Raw genomic sequence first — 18,110 nt, 5'->3', positions numbered from 1 at the left:
AGTCACGCTAGTGAGGTCTTCAAGTGGGGTGAGCTTGTGGACTAGATCATTGAGAAATCCGAGTTGGTCCATCAAAGCGGCAGTGGATGATAAGGGTTTGTAACTGTGAGGTGAGAATGTGCGAGACAAATTTTATTTTGGTTTTAGCTTTCCCCTTTTCTTGTTTCAGAAACATAATAAAGTTATGTTAAAAGAAATGAAAAACATAGAAAAACTCAGATAAAAAAAAAGGAGAAGGGAAGAAAACAGAGAGGAAATGAGAAGAGAATGAAAAAAAAAAGAAAGTTAAAAGAACATAAAAATAAAAATTGCTCAAAAAAATATAGGGACTAATTATATAATTCAACTTAAAATTTTCGTTTGACATAATGATTTAACATGTCAACTACCGTTACACCGTTAACGATAATTAATGACTTAGTGATCAAAGTGTAACAAAACGGTATTATAAGTGGCTAAAACGTAACATTTCAAACAAAAGTGACCAAAATGTCATCTAAGGAAAACAAAAGTGACTATTTTGATAATTTACCCTTAAATTTAAGTTTTAGTCATTTAACTTTAAAAAAATATAAAATAGCCACCGAACTATTCGAAAGTTTTCATTTAACTTATTGAGCTATTAAAATTACTTTTGTATGGCTTTCTCCACTTGCATTCCTACACCAATCGAAAGCTTTTATTTCGCTTCTCTTCTATAATTTGTTTTTTATGAAACAGTTTTGAAAGTCACGAACATGCAAATTAAATTCTAAGCAATCTTTTTCTTCGATCTTCGATACTAATTGTCATATTTACTTAGACCTAAGGTAAGTTATTCTACTCGTTAATGGGTACCATTCATCCTTACCAATCATCAAATTGTCTTGAAATTCTCTAGCTGGACTTTAAAAAAAATAAAAAACTTAAGAGTCTAATGACTTAAATAAAAATATTCAAATAATTTAATAACCATTTTTTAAAATTTTGACATTGAGTGATTAAAACATAAACATGAAAATAAATTAGTGAAATTACCCTAAAATATAATAATTTATCAATCCAACCTAATTTGACTCTATGAAATAATGCATAATTTAATTACGTTTTAGCCCAAATTTCATTCGGAAAATTCTCTACTTTTTGTTGACTCAAAGACTCAAAGACTCGAATTCTTTATTCCTTTCACTCTCTCTGTTTGTTTTCGGGATTAAAGCATCAGAATTTTATGATCGCTTTGTTGTTTTTAAAGTTTGGTTATTGATATTTTGCTGTGATTTTATTTATTCCGATCAATGACGGGGGAATTGCAACTAGAATCAGCAGATGAAAGAAACCTTACTGACTCTGATCCTCTTTTAGAAAACCCGGTCGATTCGTCGTCGCCGGTCAGTTCGGCTGAGATTAGGAATGAAGATATTGAGAATGTTTCTGCTCCTTGTTGTCGTATTTGCCTCGAGTGCGATGGCGAAGAAGGTAATTTTTCTCCTCTCATTTGTTTTTGTTTCTTAAAATGTTAATTGTCGATTTTTCGTGTTTCAGCTTAAGTTTGTGAACATTATCATAAAGTTGTTTTATATTGTGTTCAGGATACGGAAACCCGTACCAACATTTATATTTTTCGACTCATATTCCCTGTTGTACTTATATGATTGTTATCCGCATCTGAACCTTGTGCTAATGGTTGTTTCGTTCTCATAGATGATGAACTGATATCTCCATGCATGTGCAAAGGCACTCAGCAGTTCGTTCATCGTGCTTGCCTTGATCATTGGCGATCGGTAAGGTAAATTAATCTTGTTTCTGCAACAGCATGGGAAGGCTGCTAGTTTCTTTGTGAAATTTGTGAGTTAATACCTTGTGATTGATCTAATTCTTTGATAGGAAGGATTTTCCTTCTCTCATTGTACAACTTGCAAGGCTCGGTTTCACCTTCGAGTTGAATTATTCGAGGACAACTCTTGGCGTAAATTAAAATTCAGAATTTTCGTGGCAAGAGATGTCTTTCTTGTGTTCTTGGCAGTACAAACTGTAAGTCTTCTAAGTCTTCTGCCCTACATTGAACAGGCTTAGATGGTTATTGCATACCTGTTAATTAACTACTCCTCTTCTTCACATTCTTTGATTTTTTTAAAATCTGTGTATATGTTGATTAATTCTTGGGTTAAGGTAGTGACTACTTGCAGAAGGCCCTCCATCTTTTTACTCTTTTTGTAGATTACAAAGCGCTATCTTTAATTTGATTTTGGGTTCCATTTTTTATGCTTTGTTTGATGTTCCATATTGGTTAAAGTAGTGCAGTGATTGCATTTCGGACTTTTTGCTGCCAGCATGTTGTCAATCCTCAATAGGTTATTTTAAAAATACCTTAACCCCTCAAGTTTCATTGTTTTGCCTTCCTATTGATGGAAAAAACAAAGTCAAAATCAAGGCAGGGCATGGAAGGGAGAAAGAGGTCAAAAAACTAATTTTATCCCACTCTTTGTATTAGTTATTGAGGAGTCAGAAGATTGAAAACTTGAACCTGTCTGATTGAGATCACTGCCTCATTTGCTTTGAGATGATTATCTTATAACAAGTATCTATTCTTCAGGTAATTGCAGCAATAGGAGGCTTTGCATATGTTATGGACAAAGATGGTGCTTTTCGAAATTCATTCAGTGATGGTTGGGATCGCATGCTATCGAAACATCCTATACCATTTTATTATTGCATTGGTAAGCTTTCCCTGATTTTCTGCATGAACCTCATCAAATGTTCCTTTGTGCTTTTATAGCGCTGAATGACTAATTTTAGCAGCATATGCTAATTTCAACCGCAGTAACGTGATAAACTCTTTGCTTTATAGGTGTGCTGGCCTTCTTTGTCTTGCTTGGATTTTTTGGGCTCATAGTACATTGCACCTCCTTCAACAGCAATGATGCACGGATGGCTGGATGCCAGAATTGCTGTTATGGTTGGGGTGTCTTAGATTGTTTTCCTGCTTCCATGGAAGCTTGCTTTGCACTGCTCGTGGTTTTTGTTGTAATCTTTGTTATTCTGGGGATAGCTTATGGTTTGCTTGCTGCCACAATGGCAATTCAGTGAATCTGGCAGAAACACTACCACATTCTTACAAAGAGGGAACTTACTAAGGTAAAGATGGAGAGAATACCCTTGTAATTGTATCTTGATTCCTATCATTACTCATTGTTGAGTAAATCTCACATTGGTCTTTTGCAGGAGTACATAGTAGAGGACCTCCATGGCTCTTATACTCCACCTAAACTTGATCCAGAACATGAAGAACGCTTGAAAATGATGAAGCTATTGTAATGATGGATGAAGGGTTAAAAGCCATGAGAGGTATTTGATTATTTCGAGTTATTCAGGTTTCGTAAAATACAAAATATGTGGACTGCTCCGTCGTTTGTCACCAAAATCACTCAATTTAGATCTTTACCTCATCGCCGATAGAAAATGAAGCAAACCGGCGTTGAAGGGGATCCATAAATTATCTGTGCAGTTATTTATACACACAGTATCTTTCATCCTTGATGTTTGTCTAATAACTAAATCAGCCACAGTTATATTATTGTAGCAAATATACCATACCTTCTATACATGTCATAGTTCTGACATGATATTTGTTTTAGGTAAACAAATCCTTATGTGTTCATCATGTCCATGGACAATTGCTGATCCTATCATTTATATAAGGTTTACATGAACAAATCAGGGCGACACCGGGCATTGTTGCCTCACAGAATGGTTTCATCGTATCCCATGTATTTTAACCTTAGGTGGGACCTTAAAATCATTTTGTTCTCGCCGTTATAAAACGCATCTTTTCAACTGAATTAGCTAAAAAGGACAAAGACAACTGTTTCTTTTTTTTTTCTAAGATGTTTCATGAGTATTTAAATCCGACAAACCCCGAGAGCTCCACAGTTTTTGCACATTGTTGAAAAAAATTCATTAAAATGCTCACCAAACTTGGGTTTTTTTGTCCCAATAATATTAAAAAGGAAAACTCAATCTAATACACTAAATTAGTACAAAAGTTTACCTAAACCGATTTTAGTCAGTATTAATTTCTATTTTCAAAGTAGTCTTTCTCAATTTGAAGGAAAAAGTTTAAAAATATAACATCATTGTGTAATGATACTGTTATCCAAATCGAAGGTGAGCAGAGTAAATCGGTTTTTCAAACGAACCGCCATTTTTAAAAGGTCTTCTTTTAGGTTCATCTTTTGTTAGTGTCGGCTGTCATCACTGATTCCCTTTGGGAGCATGCTTGCGCTTGTATCCAAGCCATTAACCACCCCATATTCCCATTCGCCACTTAATATTAAAATGGTTCAGAAATTACGGTGTTGAATGTCCAGAATGGTCTTAATGAGTTCCTGTAAAGTGGGGTGGCTTGCGCTGGTCTAATCGGGCTGAGTTCCAACTATTGGACTTCGCAATGTCACCATATGCCATAAATGATTAAACCATAGGAAACGTTTACTACTTTGCAGTGAAATCATAGTATCTCTGAAATTGTCTTTGCAGTGAAGTTTTTTTCATGTTTTTGTGTATCAATCAAAGGCTGACACTCTTTTTCTGGTTTATATCAAAACAAAAACCATAGCAGAATTTCAAGTAATACAGCCTGAGAACTTAAATAAATGTTTTTATTTATTAATCATATCTCATTCTCAACAAGAGTCCTCTGGTTACATTCCCTTGGTTTCAGAAAAATGAAATAAAAATAAAAGACTACTTGTTAGTTAGTCCCCAAAGTGATAATGGAGATGTCCCCATCGGTGTCGGTTCAGAGCACAGCCAATAGGGTTAAATTGTCGTCGCAGTGTAATGTACAAGCAGTATTTATGCCCACCAGGCAGTCCACATCATTCCAACCAAGACGTGGGGCAAATGAAAGCTGGTCTTAACCATTGCCAGCATGTTTACACAAGGTGGGGAGGGCTCAAAAACGACACTGTCCTGATTTTCAGGGGCTCATTACTGTCGATGGGTGGCCGGGTTTTCGAGCTCGGGCCACGGTTTTTGCCGAGTGAAATGCTAGCTAGGCCCTGGCTCTCTTCATATCTTTTCATAAGTCATCTTCCATTGCTATTATTCTGATAAACAATGAAAATGGGCTCTCTTTGCTATTACACTGCTGTCTTTCTTTCTTTTTGGTGAATTGGCTATTCTTTCCTTTTCTTTTATCATAACTCCTCACTGTTTTTTTTTTCTCTTTCGTGTCTATTCGTATTTTGCTTCTGTCTCTTCTAATTAATTAAATTAATTTAAGCTATAGAATACTCAATTTCATGCTTAAAAATTGTTGATCCTTCTTTGTCAGAGCAGCTGATGTGTAACGAAATGGAGGAAACCCCTAAAAGTTGATATTTCATATCATAATTCGATATTTGCTCGTTTATGAATTATTTGCGCCCATTTATCTTCTGTATTAATTATGAATAAGTATTGTGTTACTTTTTAGGTATAATTTGTAGTTCCACGTCATTAGATCAGATTTGGTGTGGGGTGGACAATTCATTTAGAAGAAGTTTTCGAAGTATCGTTAACTAGACAACTGATCAAACCTTCAATTTGTGGTTGGTATTATCCCCATTTGAGGGTCTTGTCTTTTGCTTTTGTCAAGAGCCTTGAAAGGTTCACGAAAGGAAAATGTTTTGGCCAATGGAGATATGACCTGTGAGGCTTATGAGATAAATGTTAGAATAGTGCATAGCATTAATTATGTAAAATACTTGCGTGCGGGAGATTCAAACTACTAATCTAGGGGATATAAGCCATATATTTGAGCTAGAGCAAGTGGTACCCTACTTCCTCCTTAATGCTATATATGAGTCGAGGGTTCAGACCCCGCCATGAGCGAAGATGCTCTTGTCCTTATAGTAGGTGGCCATGTGCCCACGTGTAGCTCAATGCCTCGAGACGCTCTCTTTCAGTGAACCTTTTAAGGCTTTTGATAGAGATGGGAGATAAAATCTCCGAACATTGTTGGGAGTTCGATCAACTACTCGATAAACGACACTTTAAAATATTTTTTTTGAAAGAATCCACCTACGTCAACTAACTCTAATCATTTAACAAAATTTACATGGCAATGCAGTAAATATATCTATTTTTATCCCCATTAAATGTCTTTTTATTCTGTCAACTTGTATACCAGATTCAAAGTAACATGAGCATATGAAATAGATTTTGCATGATACCCAGAAATAGACTAGACATAGAACAGATTATGACTTGTCTATGCCATGTATGCAGACATGTTATCAATTTTAGGGTTGTTAGTTCATAACCATAAACAAACATCTACGCACATGCATTTCACTGATTCCAACACTCAAGAAAAAAAAACAAATGTTATTTTCAAAAGTAAATTTTTGAATGTATCGTTAAAATTCATGAAGTAATATTGTCTAGGAGAAGGGGGAATAGCACTTATTATAGATTGTGACGCATCATCTTCAACGAAATACAAATTGACATACATGAGGGGAACATGAATGTATAAAGGAGGTGATGAAGGTAGGGTAAAGAGTGAAATGATGAAAGAAGGACAAGAAAGTAAAAAAAGAAAAAGGGAAAAATAAAACTTAAAGAAGGGTATGGTATGTTACGAATCGATGTAAATTTTGGAACAGGACACAACATGTTGTGCAAGTGCAATGGGACAATGTTGCTTAAACATGAATGGGAGGGGAGACTCAGAGACATCAATATATTGGGGAAGGATAGGATTAGGAAGCAACTGTCCTTTTCTATTCCCCCTATTGCTTTGTTTTGTCTTGAAGGCTATATTACCTTTTAAGAGAAAAATAACCCTTCCCCCAAAACCCTGAATTTATTGCTCGCTTTACATGGACATTACCTTCCCCCTTTTTTTTCTCAGATTTTGATGAGAGTGTGAGTGTAGATGGAGAGAGAATTTATATTCTTTAGTCTATGTGGATATTAAATAGGGTATTTTATTCATTTTCTCGCAAATGCCACATGTTATCTTGATATTAGTATTATGCTCCCTAAAACTCAATTGACTTATAAATGTCATGCTCTCTTAGATGTAAGTTGTTATGTTAAGACAATAGATAAATATAATGTATGACTTAGGAATGACAATATCTTTCTCTTATAGGATAATTCTTAATTTAAGGTATTGCCTACAATATAAACCTGTAGATGTAAGTATAACAATATTTATTTAAAATTTAGGATGAAAACCATAATAATATATATTGTGTAATCTCTTACTTTTTTATATATATAATATATACTATCAATGCCATACAGTATTTTTTTTAAAAATATATTCAAATGTAAACAAAATTTTATTTATTTGTACTGTCATTTAGTCATTGAATTTTTATAAAGCCTGAAACCAACATAAGATTTGTGTAAACAAAACTACCAATTTTGTGACAAAAGAGTTTAAATTTAAGATTTGAAGTTGAAGGAAAAATCCAGTCATTTTTAATTTTATATATATATATTAAAAAAAAAGTAATACAAGATTTGAGGTGCTGCAATGTTGCTAATAAACAAGTAAGTTTGTGCAATTGATTTTTTTTTCTTAGGAAAAGACATTATGCAAAAACATCAGTTGATGGTTAAACAAAGACAAACTTGGAACTGTTTTCGCAATATCTAAATTTCTCACAATCCTGTATGTGCCGACGCCTATTAAATTATCTGCTATATTTATTCATGTCATGTTGGTTTTATTAATTAATCATCCATTTCTAAATTTGTTGGTTGCAATTGAACTCGATGTTGACGATTGTAATATCATGCATTGAATTACTGAGTAATTATAAGTGGAAATAAAATGGAAAGAAATGATGGGTGTTTGTTTGAAGAAGGATTCTAGGGAAAAAATACAAGCGGACAAAAACATGGCCGTTGGAGAGAGACATAAGTAGACAAGGATGGTTTTAAAGGGACAAAACACATGGCATGAAATGTTTTACTTTGTGTTTTTTTCTCACTTCTTCCCTTTCTCTTTTTAATATATATATTTAAGATTATTTATATACTCTAGGTAAAAGTCTAATGGAAGTCTTTATATTAAAAGTTAGATTGCATTTTATCTTTTTTTTTATTTTAAAAGTAGATAAATTAATCTTTATACATTAGATTAAATAGCAAATTGACCATTTTTGTTAAAATATTCATCCATCTGTATTGTAAAAACTAACGTGACTGATTAAATAATTAGATAATGATACGTGACGTGCACTTGTATTTTATGTTGATATATAATAACTAGTTTTTAATATCAGAAATTAATGAATTTTTTAATAGAAATATTAATTTACTTTTTATGTAACATAAAGAGATTATTTTTTTCATTTTTTAAGTAGGAGAGATAAAATACAATCTGAGTCTTTATATGAGGGTCTTTATAATATTTTTACATATATTTCATTTAATATATAAATAAAAACTATTGTATTTAATATATTAAAAACGTTATAAATAATATTATTATTTTTAAAGCAAAAAGAAGGATTATATATTTATTAACTGAAAAAGTGAAAACAGTGGCCCTCGATTCACGAGGGCTGAAAACCAAAAGTACGGATTTGGTCTGTGGATTCTTTCTTGTATCACTGCCAGAGGTTGTTATCTTTGTACTCCCAAATAAAACTTCACTTACTTTTTCCTTTTTTTCTAAAAAAATATTTTATTTTATAAAAACTCTTATTTATTTATAGATTCTTGTGATTTCCTCCTCTGTATTTTTGTGGCTATTTGTCAGCTTTGTGCCTCAATCAATCCTATTAGGCCTCATAAGGCATGACTCTGTCATCATTATCCTTCTCTCTTTTTTACCTCTTTTGGAAGAATATGTATCAAATTATTAATTTTAAGTGTTCAAAGGATTAGGGTTTAATTTATTATAACTTTTTAATTAATTTTTATACATTAGATTAAAGAATAAACCAATCATTCTATTACAAAATCAATTTTTACTGGTAAAAATCAATCTTTATATATCAGCACGTGACCTCCATGATATAGGTAGAAGTGGGTGGAATTTTTAATAAAATGAATCAGTTTAATCTTTAATCTGTTGTAAAATAATTAATTTTTTTTCATTTTTTAAGTAAAAAAATAAGATACAATATAGTTTCTAGTACAAAAACCTCTATAATAATTTTAGGGTTTGAGATAATTAATTATTATGTGATGTTATTAACTGCTTATAGTAATTCTTTCTTTCTTTGCTTCTTCTTTTAAAGGCAAGTGTAAGAAGAAGAAGAAAAAAAAGGGAAAAAAGAACTCAACATGGTGTAGTTTTGCCAAAATTGGACATCTTCATGAAAACTAAAGATTTTTCATAGGAACATCTTTTTTTACAATCTTATCTAAAAACAATTGCACCACTGATATATCAACTTACTCTATGAATATAAAATTTTGGTTTTATTATTTTATTATATTTCAATTCATAAAAAACATTTTTTCTTCAGTAGTATCAAACACTAAAAAGTGTTTTCTTTACTCATATTTTTCAATTTGAGTCTCTTTTATTTAATTAAAACTTTTTTGTTCTCAATAGCGGGTTCTTATACGAGGACAAAATGGGGATGCAGTTAAATGATTAGTAGAAACGTGGCAGATCTTTTGATTTTTATATAGTATTTTTTTATACGTAAAACCAAGAAGCTTAAGTATTTAAAAAGGAAAACTAAAATGACAGGACAGAGCTGCCAACGACCCGTCACACCGTTGATTGCGTGGACGAGTACTCCTTATACTTCTTCTTCTTTTTTAATTTCACTCTAAATAAAATTATTCTTAAATTAGATGGAAATACTTTTATTTATTATCGAAAAAATAATTTTTATATTATATAAATAGAATAATCAAATTCCAACATTACCCTTCATTAAACAGCGAAAGGGTAAAAGTATAAAATTAATAAATTATGCCCTCACTTGATTTGAGAATATTACCTTACACAATACACATGTCCAAATTGTGAAAAAAAGTATATGTATGTATTATTTGTGTGTTTTTTTTAATGTGATATTTTGTATTTGAAAAAAAAAATTTATATGTTTTGATTTGAATGTAACAATGTTGGTTTTTTAGTGTTTAATTTAGAATTTAAGATTAAATTGATAAAAAATCATAGTTAATAAATAAAATCAGCAATTAACCTTCATTAAATCAACCCTAAAATCTAGAAGAAAAAAAAACAAGCATCATGCTATATTTAACAAATTAAACAAATCTACGATTAACAATAAATTTATTCTATTAACAAAATCATGAAATTTTGAACTTAAAAATATTAATAGTTAACCTTCATCAAATCAACCAAAAAAACTCTAATTAAACACTAAAAATTTAACAATTGAGCATCAAAATATATAAATTTTGTTAAATATAGATGTCAAATTGAATAAAAAATAATATAGATACCATGTTAGAAAATAACTATCAAACTCAAGTACCAAATCGTGTATTAAACCAATTCAAATAGATGGATTATTTTTTACTTGAGTTTAAAATTTTTCTTTCAAAATTTTAATATATAGGTTAACATATGCCACAAGTCCCTATACTCTTCACAAATTCAAAATTTTAATTTTTAAATTTTAAAATTCAAATCTAACTGTTAACTTGTTAAAATTATTTTATTAAATTCAAATTCAATACAAAGGTTTTTTTCTTTAGTTACATTACTGCAAAGTAAATTTTTATTTTATTTCAAAATGTCAGGTCGACAAATTTACCAAAAAAAGAATTTGTTAACAAATAAACTTGAATTTTGAAATCTGAAAAGATAGATAAGTTAAAAATCTTGAAAAAAAGGTGTATAAAGATTAAATTCCAAAATTTAACTTAATATATATTATAACTAAAGATTCTAGACCAATAAGGAGCCATTATAAGAGAAAAGCTAAGATAGATGCTTATCACAAAGTTGAAACTTGTATTATATTGGCTACATAGTTAGCATGCGCTTAAGCATGCAAATTTTGTTGTTGTAGTCAATAGATGATTTTATTGATATCATTGCTTGACCATCTAATTAGACCCATTTTCAACCCTTGATAATTAATATATAATTAAAAAAGCTATTAGGTTAATGAAAACTTAGACCCAGTTTCCCTTTCACATTGGATTTGCCATTGAGTAGCTATGGATTCTTCAAGACTTTCATTATGATATACAAGGTCAAAGGTTTACACATTATTAATATTTTTTGACACACATTATGCCATAAATGGAATCACATATGGCCATAGTCCTAAGATGGCTATAAAGAAAAAGACCCTTTTTTGTTGTTGTTCTTTTTAAATAGTGGAGTGGGGATAGGTTTAAAGATTAGGGTTAATGATATTGAGAAGATTTGATATGGTAGTTGGAGAGGGATTTGCTACCAAATCATATGTGCAAATCCCTTATTTCCCTCTTTTTAACACTTCACTAAATCTAACCTCAATTCCAAACTCTTTCTATCTGTGAGTCTAAGTTATCAATATTTATAAATAATGGATATTATTTATTTTCCACAAAGATGCGATAAATTAAAAAAAGTAATGATGAATCAATTCCAATTATTGACAATATATATTTTTCTGGTCATATGAGTCCAAAATTATGATTGGCCTTCAATTATCTGTTTCCATAAACTCTGTCTAATCATTCCAAGCTTCGTGTCAGTGCATGATTTTCATAACTATATTCAGTACCAGGGATTGATTTATTTTGATTTCTTTAATTAAATTATGTTATGTTATGTCCTCTGCAATTTCTTTTTAGCTGCAACTAATCTTTTATTTCTTATTATTTTTAGGTACTAAATGCAACAACTTGGCAGCTTTATTTTGCATCACTCGGATCTTTAAAGGAGGCAAATTTTAAAGCAAAGGTACCATCCCATTTGCAGGTTTCTTTTTTCTTTTCTTTTTTGAATTGGAATATGGGTCATTTTCGTAAACTCCATTGACTTGTTACCCGCTGCATATATATTCTAGCAACTTTGTCCTTTAGTGTCCTTGATATTCAGAAGTTATTATATGTAGGTTAAGATATGTTTTTTTTAAATGTAACACCAACAAATTTTATAGGCGGTTAACAATTAGATTTTAATAGAAAAAAGTAGAACGAAAAAATGCAACCTAAAATTTCCCTTTTTTAAAGCAAAAATACTATCTTAATGGCTCAAATAAACATCTCTTTACAAACTATTCAATTTCATATATGCAATATGTTCAAAGAAAAATCAGAATTAGAAAATAAATTTAAATTACGTTTTGTGATGCTAGAGAGCTATAATTTGCAATTAATTAAGCAAACTGAGATGTGAAATTTCAGGATATTTTCTATTTTAAGTGCAATGAATATTTTGTATTATTATTTTTGAGTTTTCAACTTCATGACAGTCCCATCCAATCTGTGCACTTTTTTTAGACAATAGGATATGTCTTTACCAACTGTTTCTAACGAAAAGAAAGGACTTGATGTATATACAAAACATCATCTCTACTACATGGATCACCCCAAATCTTGTAAACTCATTGGATCAATAAAAGGAAAAAGAAAGTTTTTAAAAAGGTTTGAGAGGTTAGTTTGTGTCTAATCTAATAATAAAAATGAAAATTAAAAAAAGAACATTTTGGGGTTCATTGTGTTTTCAAGTCAAGACACCCCTCCTGTCAGAAAAATAAATAAACAGTGTAAGGATTGAATTATGTTTAAAATTTATGGGAAGGGGGGGCATATGGCCCCAACATGTTGTGGGAGTATTAGGTGTGGATTAGCGGAGGGCTTGAGTGGGTACCCCAAATGTTGAGTGAAGAAGAACATAAATATCCCCACCTGACCACAAACCAAAGTTGGGAGGGTACCCTAGAAATAGACAAGCCTTTGTTTTCATGTGCACCAATTTAAGAGATACATTCCAAAATAACAACCCCTTTGTGCCTCAATTCTCTATCTTTTTGGGAACTAGGATTTGGCATTTGTTATATGATCTCTTATTCCCTAATTCCCCCTTTCCAATTTAGCCTTCCCTTTTTGCATACAAAGCTTGATAAAAGTATCATGGAGGTCCTGTATTAAGAATTAGATTGTATTTTGTCTCATTTACTAAAAAATAGTAAATTAGTCCTCATATGATTGTCTAAAGAGCAAATTGGTTCTTTGTGTTAAAAAATTCATCCATTTCAATAATAAAAACTAGTGTAGTAAACGAAATAACCAGAGAGTTAGACGTACAAAGACTAAATTTTAATAGTTGAAGTGGATGGAATTTTTATAAGAATAACTGGTTTGCTCTTTTAGCTAATATGCAATGACTAATTTGTCCATTTTTTGAGTAGAAGGGGTAAAATACAATCTAATTCCTAATATAAGCGCATCCGTGATACTTTTACCACAAAACTTTAATTATTCCATAGTGCTTGACTATATTATTCCTTCATAGGAACCAGTTCTAACTATTTTACAAGTTTCTTTGATTTCTTGTATATATAAGGGTAGCAATTTCATGAAAATTTCTAAATTCGGTTCAATAATTGTCAAAGTAATGTCATCTTGAATGAGTCGAGTTTGAGCATTTTTTATTTAATTTAATTTTTTTAGATTTGAATTAACATTGAAAATTCTAATTTCAAATGGAATTTGAATATTACTTACTGGATTTGAGGTAAACAAGCTTACTTGAACCCAATTAGATTCAAATGAAAACATTCATTTTGGAAAGGTTACACACATGTATAATGGGAATAAATTTCAAACAACGTGAATGTGTGTGTTTTTACGACGGTTGGAGTCAAGTCAAATCTTTTAATATGGGATACATGTGCATATTATTTATTAGTAAAATATTCATTTACCAGCTTAGATTTTAACATCAACATGAAAAATGGTGTGTATGCCACAAAACTAAAATCAAAGCTTGACTTTTATTTAATTCTAATAATTACATTAAATCAAAATTTTCACATGGTATATTTTTAGAGAATTCTTTTGTCAAAGAAGAGAAATTATAATCTATTAAAACGTAGTCTCATAGTAAAATTATAGAAAAAAAATATCAAAATTATGATGGTCGTAATAAATTGTAGAGAGAAAATTGCGGAAAACAATTGAAAATCTTTAAATTTATCAAAATCGAAAAACCTCTCAGATAAAGTGTTCCATCACTTATTTATAAAGAGATGGAAGTGATGATGAATGTCATGAGATAAATAATGGGTAGTGAAAATAAGAGAAATTACAAAAAAGTAAAAAATAGGAGAAAAGAGGGGGAGAAAGCACTTGTGCTCCAGAGAGGGGCATAGACAAAGGCATGCAATGGCTTTGGCTCCCAAAAGAGGTAGAATTATTTTGAAGTCTTTTCAATTTTTTAAATTATATATTAATATAATGATAAATTTATACTTTAACCCTCTAAAAATTTATAATTCATTTCTATTCCATTAAAGTAATTTTTTGATTTCATCCCTGTAAGCTTTCTATAAGAGCATAGTGTACCGAAGTTTTCCTCCCACAACTTTCTCAATGTAGATGGTGTGCCCAAGTGGCAGTGTTGTCAATACGGTCTAAGAATGAGACGCTATTAGGAATGTTGTTACCCTTCGGTACCAAAAACAAATGTCTAAAACATTAGTATGTAATTTTAGAATTATCCCATTCTTTATAGTGAAATGTCAACGTAAATTCTGGTAATTTTTCAAATATAATTTTGTAAAATAAGAACGCAAATAGCCTTCTATTTATTACAAAATTTAAAGCATTGGCGTTCAGAGACAGGAAGATATCGTTGTTGTTGCTGTTGTACTTCGTCCCTGCTTTTAACGCATTGCTTGTTTGATGTGTGTATCGGTTAAATTTTGGCATATATCCTTATACTTTTTATAAATTTAAAATTTAGTCTTTATATTTCTGTTTTTAAGAATTTAATCCCTCAAACTTTTAAATTTCAAAATTCAAGTCCAACTGTTAATATTATTTTTATTAAATTCAGGTAAATTATAACGTTATTTTTAATTACATGACTACCAAGTAAATATTTTTTTCATAATTTCACATCAACAAATTTAACAGATCTGAATTTTAAAAATTTAAAAATAAAGAGACCGAATTCATAATATAAAAAGTAAATTTCAAATTTTTTTAAAAATGCAAAGACTCAACCACATATTTTATCTCTCCATTCAATCTTAACCTCCCAAAATCATTATTTTATTTGATTTTTTTATCATTAAATTTGTTTTATTTGACATTTCAATCCAACTTTCGAAAACCCATCATCATGACAATGCCTATAACTATAAAAAATAAAAATAAAAATCCAGCACCAAGTTGAAGTTCTTGACTCCCAATGGCATGTGATCGCTTTAAAACTTTGGTCTTGCTTGTACGTTATGATTTAGTCTCATATATGTTGAGTACCTGCTTTCCTTTTCTTTTTTTTCCCTTCTTTCCCTTTTCTCAATGTTGAATAACAACAATTATTGTTCATGTGTATATATATATCGAGTAAAATTAATTTATTTGAATATCCATAAATGTTTATTGGACAAACACTGATTTACAAATAGAAAAAATAAACAATATAATGGTCAAGTGTATGAGAATGGGACTAAATTAGATTAAGATGTAAAATATTTATTAAAATTTTGTTCACTTGATTTTATGAATTAATAAAACACAAATTTAATTGGAAAATAATTAATTTTAATATTAATGAAAATAAAGGATGTAAATATTATATTCAACTTAAAATTTTAGACATTTTTTTTATTAACACATTTTCTTTATATCTGTTTTTCATTTTTAGTTTTTTACTAACTATTCAAATTTTTTAAATAAGTTTTCGTATTTTTATTACCATATTAATAGAAGTGCATATGAACTAACTAAACTAAGTAAAATGTTAGTTTCTTTTATTTTTCAAAATATTTAGTACACTCTCAATAGAATTTTTATATTCCATAAATAAGATCAAATGTTGACAAGTGTCTGTAAGAATATAGTAAAAGATTAAAAAAAAACACATGACAATTTTTAAAATTGTTTGTAGAATAAAAAAAATACACTATCAATACATCAAATATTCATTTTTTTTATATAGTTATGCCTATTGTTGTTTTTAGTCATAGTCTAATTCCTTGAAAAAATGATAATTAAATAACTCAGTACAAAAAAAATATAAAGCGTGCTCAATATTTACATATTTTGACCATTTGGTCGTTATCTTTTTTTTAATTAAATTTGATTATTAACTTTTCATAAAAGGTTAAATTAGTTTTTCTAATGAAAATGTTAACTAAAAAACGTTGTAGTAGTGACCCACATAGCAGTCCACATGTATTTCAAGTTGACACATCACTATTTATTTTAAATATTATAACAATTATAATTGTATTTTTTATTTTTAATGCTTTTGTCGGTTTAAAGAATAATATCTTTAACTTTTCAATAAATATTTAAAGAAAACATCAAAAAAAAGAAAAGAAAAACAAACTTTATCACGGATCACCGAATGGATTTAAGAAAACAGAAACGTTTTTCATGTAGATTTAGTTAAAACGTTTCGGAAAAGTAAAAATATTCAAATTTGAAAAGGAAAGAAAAAAACGTCGTTTAATTCCAAATACACAGTTAAGTTTAATAAAAGTCAACCCATTTTGAAAATTTGACTATAATGTGTAAATTTGGCTAACATGACACGTGAGTTTTTAATGTCTTCAAGTTTATGCATACGTCAAAATTCCAAGGTTTGCTTGCATTTCTTCAAATTTAATTTAATCGTGATAAAAATGGATTCCTTTACAATTGCTGTATATATAGTTAGTAACAACAATTTATAGTACAATCATTCAAGGCTTTTGGACACATTTAAATGATTAAGTTAACAAATAAAAATATAAGGTGTTTGTTTATTCTCTTTTTGTTTTGTTTAACGGTAGTGTCTACTTTCGACTCGATTTTTATCTCTTTTTATTTTTTATTTTTTTTCCAATTTTTTTTTTCACTTTATGTGTCTTCTATCTTTTCAATTTGTAGATCTATCTTGTAAGTATCTTTGTTATTTTCACAAGTTATGATACACGGATGACGATGTTTATTGTCGCTAAAACTCCACCGGCCACCAATAATCTATTGGAAAGTGGGCGCCTCTTCGCCAGCTTTTTAATTTGTTTCTCTTTTGAACTTATTTTAAAATAATAAATAATTTCACGAGTTGATTTAAGTTCGTATTGTCTTAAGTTATATATATATTTTTTGTTTGTTTTTCGTTGTTTAACAAATATTCCTTTTTATAATTTTTTGTTTGTTCTTCTAACACTTTTTTTTTATGTTTTTTTGTTGTTTAACAAATATTCCTTTTCATATGTTTTTGTTTGTTCTTCCAACACTTTTTTAGTATTGCTTATACATGCAACTTGTTTTCACAAGTGATTTTAGGGATGGTTTTTAGTTTGGTGAATGCTTGATTCTTTTTCAGATTTTTGCCTACCGCTTTGAACCATCCAAGTTTATTTCCTTCTCGTATTAAGTGTTTGAGTTATAATAGAGCCAATTATGAACGTGCCATAATATTCATTTGATGTTGATAAAATTTGTATTTCTCCATCTATTACAAATATATTTTTTTTCAAATTATATAACGAAATAAATTAATAAATTTGTTAGCAAATTGTACACAAAAAAACAAAACCAAAATGTTAAAAATTTTGCCATTATCTAAAAGATCAAAACTCTAGAATAGACACCTATAAGCATTAACTTAAAAATAAAAAAAAATGCAATTAGAGCACATCATATTTGTTTCCCATCAATCATGCCTTAATATTAGAAAAATCCCTCAAGCTAGCTAAGAGCTAGTGATAAAATAAAATAAAATAAAATATCATTTTAAATCCAACCTAATCTTTGTATGGTCTCCAAGAGGAAAAGAGAAAGAATTATGTACCCTTTAATTGGAATTTTAGTTAGGTGTGTTTTTCTCGATTTTAATGCTTTTTTCATATACTTAGTAGTAAACAATAATAAGAGGACATTCTTATAAAAGAATGTACTTCCCATATCCATTGCTATTTTTCTTAAAATACTAATGTATTTATTGAGAGATGAAATAAAAATCAAGGGTAAAA

General features: G+C 29.6%; 1 protein-coding gene across 1 annotated transcript; it reads left to right on the top strand.

Annotated features, from left to right (window-relative positions):
• Positions 1-1,110: 1,110 nt before the first annotated feature.
• LOC107907439 (uncharacterized) lies at positions 1,111-3,623 on the top strand. Its single transcript, XM_041093068.1, has 6 exons — positions 1,111-1,455; positions 1,681-1,760; positions 1,864-2,010; positions 2,573-2,696; positions 2,828-3,114; positions 3,202-3,623. Exons 1-5 carry the CDS (start codon positions 1,275-1,277, stop codon positions 3,064-3,066), a joined length of 771 nt encoding a protein of 256 aa, XP_040949002.1. The 5' UTR covers positions 1,111-1,274; the 3' UTR covers positions 3,067-3,114; positions 3,202-3,623.
• The last annotated feature ends 14,487 nt before the right edge of the window (positions 3,624-18,110 follow it).

The sequence above is a fragment of the Gossypium hirsutum genome, chromosome D05 (assembly GCF_007990345.1).
Source record: "Gossypium hirsutum isolate 1008001.06 chromosome D05, Gossypium_hirsutum_v2.1, whole genome shotgun sequence".
Lineage (NCBI taxonomy): Eukaryota > Viridiplantae > Streptophyta > Magnoliopsida > Malvales > Malvaceae > Gossypium > Gossypium hirsutum.
Note: the sequence above shows the minus strand (reverse complement) of the source record. Positions and strands in the feature narration are given on the sequence as shown.

Coding starts and splice junctions, on each gene's coding strand:
- LOC107907439 (XM_041093068.1), top strand. CDS start 1,275: ATGACGGGGGAATTGCAACTAGAATCAGCAGATGAAAGAAACCTTACT. Junction 2,011..2,572: donor TGTTCTTGGCAGTACAAACT/GTAAGTCTTCTA, acceptor TCTATTCTTCAG/GTAATTGCAGCAATAGGAGG. Junction 2,697..2,827: donor ACCATTTTATTATTGCATTG/GTAAGCTTTCCC, acceptor TTTGCTTTATAG/GTGTGCTGGCCTTCTTTGTC.